Raw genomic sequence first — 6,000 nt, forward strand, 5'->3', positions numbered from 1 at the left:
GCTCCCTCCTGGACTCCTCTATTCAGCCCAATGCCTTATCTGCTACCTGAGCCAGTACCAGCAGGGGATGGCTCACCACCAAACCACTCAGACTTGCAACAAACCCCTTAGCCCCCAGATATGTCCTGCAACCAGTGTTCATTGCCCACATCTGTGAGGCGCACACCGTCTGATCGGAACAGAGCCTCTGAAGTGAATATTATACTCGAGTGTTGGATCACTCCATCCCCGCAGCATGCCAGATAATGCTGGATGGCCTTGTTCTTCTTCCCTTCACAGGCATCAAGATCTGACCAGGTGAGGGCATGCCTGGATGCTTACTACACAGAGAATTGAGGTCACCAGTCACCAGTGTGAGGTTGATACCTTTCCTGGCAACCAGGTTGTTCTCACGCAGTTGTGTAATGAGCGCATCCAGAGGACTGTTGGCAGTGATGTTGTCATCCAACCACAGCATCAGAGTGTCCCATCACATTCCTCTGTGCCCCATCCATGTAACACATGCCCATTCGTTCAGACCAAGGTGGCAACCCCATGGTGAGTTAACAGCATGAACACCCAGTGAACAATGTTGTGGCCACAGATTGGTATCTATTGCCCTGGATAGACCTGTGAACTCCCACCCCACCCCAATCTAGTTCTGAATATGTTTGGGGGGCAGGGTTATTGTCTAATAAGGGTTTTAAAGCCCTGAACAGCCTGCTGCTGCCCTTGCATATCAAGACCTCAGAACTTGGCTGAATCTAATATATATTCTATATATTAGAGCCTGGTGTGTGCAAGGCAACATACAGGGCAACATACAAATCCATTGTGTTGTTTCTGCATTTGCATGGAGATGAACTGTTTGCTTCTGCATATGCAAGGCCACGAGTGAACACCAATGATCTATTTCTATGATGCTACAAGTAGGCATGGAGAAAACAATCTCAAAGCCGCATATTCACCAAAACTACAAACTCCTCCCTCCTTAAATCACTACAATGCTCATATCATACTACACAATACCCTCCAAGTGTCCCGATTTTCCAGGGACAGTCCCTGAATTATGAAATCCCTCCCAGCTTCTGATTTCATCCTGGAATGTCCCTATTTTCTCGGCCACTGCTGCCACTCCTGAGCACAGTGCTGCCGGTCTTCTTCCTTGGGCACCTGGACAGCGGGTGAGGAAAAGGAGAGGCTGCTGCCATCGGGGCCCAGCATTCAATGATGCACCAGCTCTGGAGTGGAGGCAGAGGGCAGGGCCATCCTGGGTGGGAAGAAAGGTGGAGCAGATTGCAAGAGTCTAGATTTTTCTTAATAAATGCTTTGTGTGTCTGTGTCTAATCTTACCCCTTCCCAAAATTTATTTCTTGACGTGTTTCTATTTTTTTTGTAAATCTACAAAATCTACCAAAAAATAAAATTAAATAAAAACAAGGGGTTTCTCAGGATGGTGGAGGGTTTGTGTGTTGTGCCCCATTAGTGTAGTCATGGTCACATTCACCCTTCTGATATGCTCGGGGGAGAGGACAAAAATGGTAGGTCAAGGAAGGTCAGTTTGTGGAGGGAAACTGAGAAATATCCCTACTTTCATCTGAGGGATGATGGAAGGTAGCATGCAATACTTTACCATAGATTCTACAACCCTTAACCACATCAACTACTGCCATGTCAAGCGGGCACACAATCAGTGGGGGTAGATCTCCAGTCTAGAAAAAAGGAATACTGCATCAAAAAATAAATAAAAAAATAAAAAAAAACAGTTTTTGTGGTAAAATATATTTCTAAAGTCATGGTCTTCTTAATAAACTATAGGGCCCACAGATGGTATATGGATAACCAGTCGATCAAACAAGTTAAAATCTTTAAATATATTGGCCTTGTTTTTTCAGTCAACAGGGCAGCACACCTGAAATACAGAGAGGAAAAGTGTCTCCAAGTGCTAAAAGTATGACACTCTTTCTCCACACAAAAGGTGGCAATCATATATACCTTCAGCACTTGAAATGTTTAAAGCTAACCCCTAGCACAGTTTTTATATGGAGCTCAGATTTGGACAGGTGCTCACCTTGGGCCCACAGAAGCTGTTCAGTCCAAGTTTCCAAGGCAAATTTTATTTGTGTTCCAAACGCATCACTGCCCTTGGAGGCGAATCTTTCCTTTGCTGGATTACAGATTTGGTGTATATAGGACATTTAATTAATTATTGTAGGAATTTATCCCCCACTGGTCTACTACCGCTAGTATTGCAAGATCATCACAAGAGCGCCTGAACTAAAATTGTTATCCAAGAGCTTTATTCCTTTGGTTTATCACCACAATAGTTATTAACACTGGGCTTCAGCGAAGCAAATAATTTAGTTAGATAGCTCCTATATGACATTGAATGACAGAATAATTTGGCCACCATAAGGAAATTTTGTCCATGGTATGTTTATTTTCCACCTAGACTTCTTGATGCATTGGCACCCTACTTGCAAAATTTAACAGTTCCAAAACACAGATGTGCTTTCACTTATGCAAGATTGAACATACTGCCTTCAGATGTACTTGAGGGTCGATTTCAAAAAAATCCACTTGAAAAATGCTGATATTCACGTGGAGATGGCAGTATTAAGTCAGTGGCTCATGCACTGCTAGGTTGTACTCTTTATAAAGATTTGAGGAGTGGGGTTGTTATGCCACTACTGCTATCTATATGAGGTCACTCAACCATTGCTATTGTGTCTTTTCTTCTGGCAGATCAAGATAACCAGGTGACAGCAAAAACTGCAAAAAAAATTAGCCAGGGCAATTAGAATAAGATCTAAGTTCTGATATTTGTATTGATGTAAGCATTCAGAATGTATTTTGTATAGCTGACAATTTATATCTATTTCCATTATATTTTATCTTATTTTTATGGCTAGCGGCTAATCCAAATAAAGTTCCTATCTATATTTCTGAAGAGGGGATTAAATATGGTAACCGTTAATTTCACATATAACTATCATTGCTTCAATATATAAATATATATAGTGTTTTTATTATGACCATTTCTCTAGCCCATTAAATACAATACCTTTAAGCCATGTACAGCAAAATAAAACGCAGAGAAACATATGTTATAAAAATATACTATAACATCATCAATGCAAAGTATTGAAGTGACTAATAACCAGTTCATACATTTAACAGGTTTAACTGGCACTTTACCACCTCCAGCTGCAGAGGTGGTGGAATTTTTGCATGTTTAAGAGTTGCCTCACCCCCAAATGACAATGTTAATGAAAATCAAGATGAACTCTTCATTTCTCCTGAAAAAAGCTAGTTTTCTAGATGGAGAGACTAATTTAAAGAACCATTTTTTAATTTCTAGACTGGAAATTAATGTGGGTGGTTAAATCAGTCCACTTCCCTTATGTATTACAAATAAAATGTCTACAAACAAAAAGGTTATTTAAAAAGTGTAATTAGTTACCTATAAGCTTTTTGTAAACAGAAACCTCTTCAATGCTCCCAACACGTCCTGGTTTCTGAGTGTATAAATTAAAGGATTGATCATGGGCGTCAGCACTCCATAAAATGCAGAAATTATTTTGTCAACGTCACGCGTGTTCTTATTTTGAGGGAGGAGGTATGTAAATATGCATGTGCCATAGAACATGCAAACCACAGCCAGGTGGGACCCACAGGTGGAAAATGCCTTCATCCTGCCTCCTGATTTCATCCTCAGGATGGCTGCAAGGATACGCATGTAGGAAAAAAGGATGAAGCCAAGGGGCAGAACCAGCGTTAAAGTGCTAGTGAAGTATATGCTTAGTTGGCTCATAGAGGTATCTGTACAAATGAGTTTGAAAACAGCTTTAAATTCACATGATAAATGGTCCACCTCATTGTTTCCACAGAATCTAGCTGGCTTTGCAAGGCAGGGGACTACTGTTAACATAAAGGCGCTAAACCAAGTCACAGAAGCCAAGACGGTGCAAACTGTATTGTTCATTATGAGCATGTAGCGGAGTGGGTTGGAGATGGCAATGAATCGATCGTAAGCCATGACAGCAAGAAGGAAGCATTCGGTTGAGCCAAAGAAAAGGCCAGTGTAGAGTTGGGTGAGGCATAAAGGAAAAGACATGACAGGTCTGTCCTCCAGGCAGTTGGCTATAGATTGTGGGACTCCAGATGATGACATGCACAGATCAAGGATGGACAAATTGCACAGGAAAAAATACATGGGGTTGTGGAGCCGTGGATCAGCTATAACCACCACCACAATGAGTCCATTTCCAACAACTGTAATCGAATATGCAATTATCATGAACACCATTAAACCCATCCTTGACTTGGGGCGGCCCGACCATCCAATAAGAACAAATTCAGTCACTGCGGTCTCATTTTCTCCTACTTCCTGCATAAAGGCTGATAAGATGGGGATGGGGAGAGATAAATAATGACGTTTAAATATTTTAAAAATAGATTAGAACACAATTAAACAAATTTATTTGTTATTTACTGGGCATGTCTATTTTTCAGATGCCTAGGTTATTTAACAGAAGATGAAGCAATAAAGCATCAGACTGTGAGATTGAATGTGACCATATAGAAAAATTTATGAGCATAGAAAACATCTAAATCTCAGATAAGTGTATTAATGTGGGCTGACACAAACTGCCTGAGTTCCCAGGGAACATTTATAATGTTATTCTGTGTCTAGAATTGTTATGGTTGAGTTAATTATTTCATTCATTTATTTATTTACCATCATTTCTAAGCAACTTAATTTTGTTTAATCCCTAAGTGTTGAAAAGGATAACATAAAAACAGTAAAACAGAGTGATAAAAACGTATAAAAATAGCAAAAATATAAAACCACTGATGTATTTATATATTACTTTTTTATTTCATTGAGGGAAATGAAGGCAGTGCCTTTTCCAATGGAATTTTCCATTAATTTCTATTATTTTGCATCTTTAGACACAGAGTAATCCCTCAACATAATACTATAAATATTACTATGGTCCATAACTTTCAAGGGCCAGAATTCTCCCTAATAGCGAATTGAGGTAGATGAGTGCCTATCAGTTTGGAAACTAAACAATGTCATTTACAAATTAAGGAGTTGATTACTAGACTCTTGGCATGAAGAAACATAGAAGAGTATGAATAAAAATAAAATTCATGTTTAATTACTCACCCCCCCCAAAACCCCACTTGTATCAAATAATAAAGAAAAGCAAGGAAAGATAAATAAATATGTTTCCTCCTTTTCACAACCCCTTCTATGGCAGGGCTGGGGGCCCTCAGATCCAGGAGCTGAATGCAACCCTCTGGCTCATGACTTTTTTTCTCTTTCTCCCCCCCCCCCAAAAAATATATTTATTGATTCTATAAAACTAATATACAGTATATATATATATAACACGAAAATACAAAAAATCACATAAAACACAAAAATACAAAATACAAAAAAGAGAGAGAAAAAAAGTTTTTTCTCTTTCAAGGCCACAACACCTTCCAAGTTGCAACACTCAGTAACCCTGTTTCGAACCCTTAAGTATATTTGCATGGCTGAAATATGCATTTGAAGTCTGATAATGTCTCTTGCTTGCCTAGACAGAGAGGAGTGTGTGTGTGCGCGCATGCTTGCTCGCTCGTAGGAACTAGTCTACGGACATATCCCACCCCCGACACAGCAAGTGTCTGCACACTCAAAAGAGTTAGCCACCAAACTCATCTAGCCCAACCTGTTGTGACCTCAGTTGCTTCTTTTCAGTTCTGAACTCTTAGCCCCAACCTTGGACTCTGCAATACTGAACTATTCTTTCTAGGCTACCTACTCTCACCTTTCCTGTCACCTAGCTAGAGTGTAAAGGCTTCTGTGACTCATTGCCTATTGCTGAGCCTGTACCTCTACTTTGCCTCAGTAAACCTCTCTTCCTTATACTCAAGTAAGAGACTCCGACCACTGAACTTTCTTACAGTAAATTATCATATCCTCCATTTCTCTGATTAAAATAGGGTTGTCCTGGTGAATACGAA

At 40.0% G+C, this 6,000-nt stretch overlaps 1 protein-coding gene across 1 annotated transcript; it reads right to left on the bottom strand.

Moving 5' to 3' along the window:
* Window positions 1-3,442: 3,442 nt before the first annotated feature.
* On the bottom strand, window positions 3,443-4,297 carry LOC132592905 (olfactory receptor 13H1-like). The gene has a single exon (XM_060281129.1). It carries the CDS (start codon window positions 4,295-4,297, stop codon window positions 3,443-3,445), a length of 855 nt encoding a protein of 284 aa, XP_060137112.1.
* Between the last annotated feature and the right edge of the window lie 1,703 nt (window positions 4,298-6,000).

This window comes from Zootoca vivipara, chromosome 13 (assembly GCF_963506605.1).
Source record: "Zootoca vivipara chromosome 13, rZooViv1.1, whole genome shotgun sequence".
Taxonomy (NCBI): domain Eukaryota; kingdom Metazoa; phylum Chordata; class Lepidosauria; order Squamata; family Lacertidae; genus Zootoca; species Zootoca vivipara.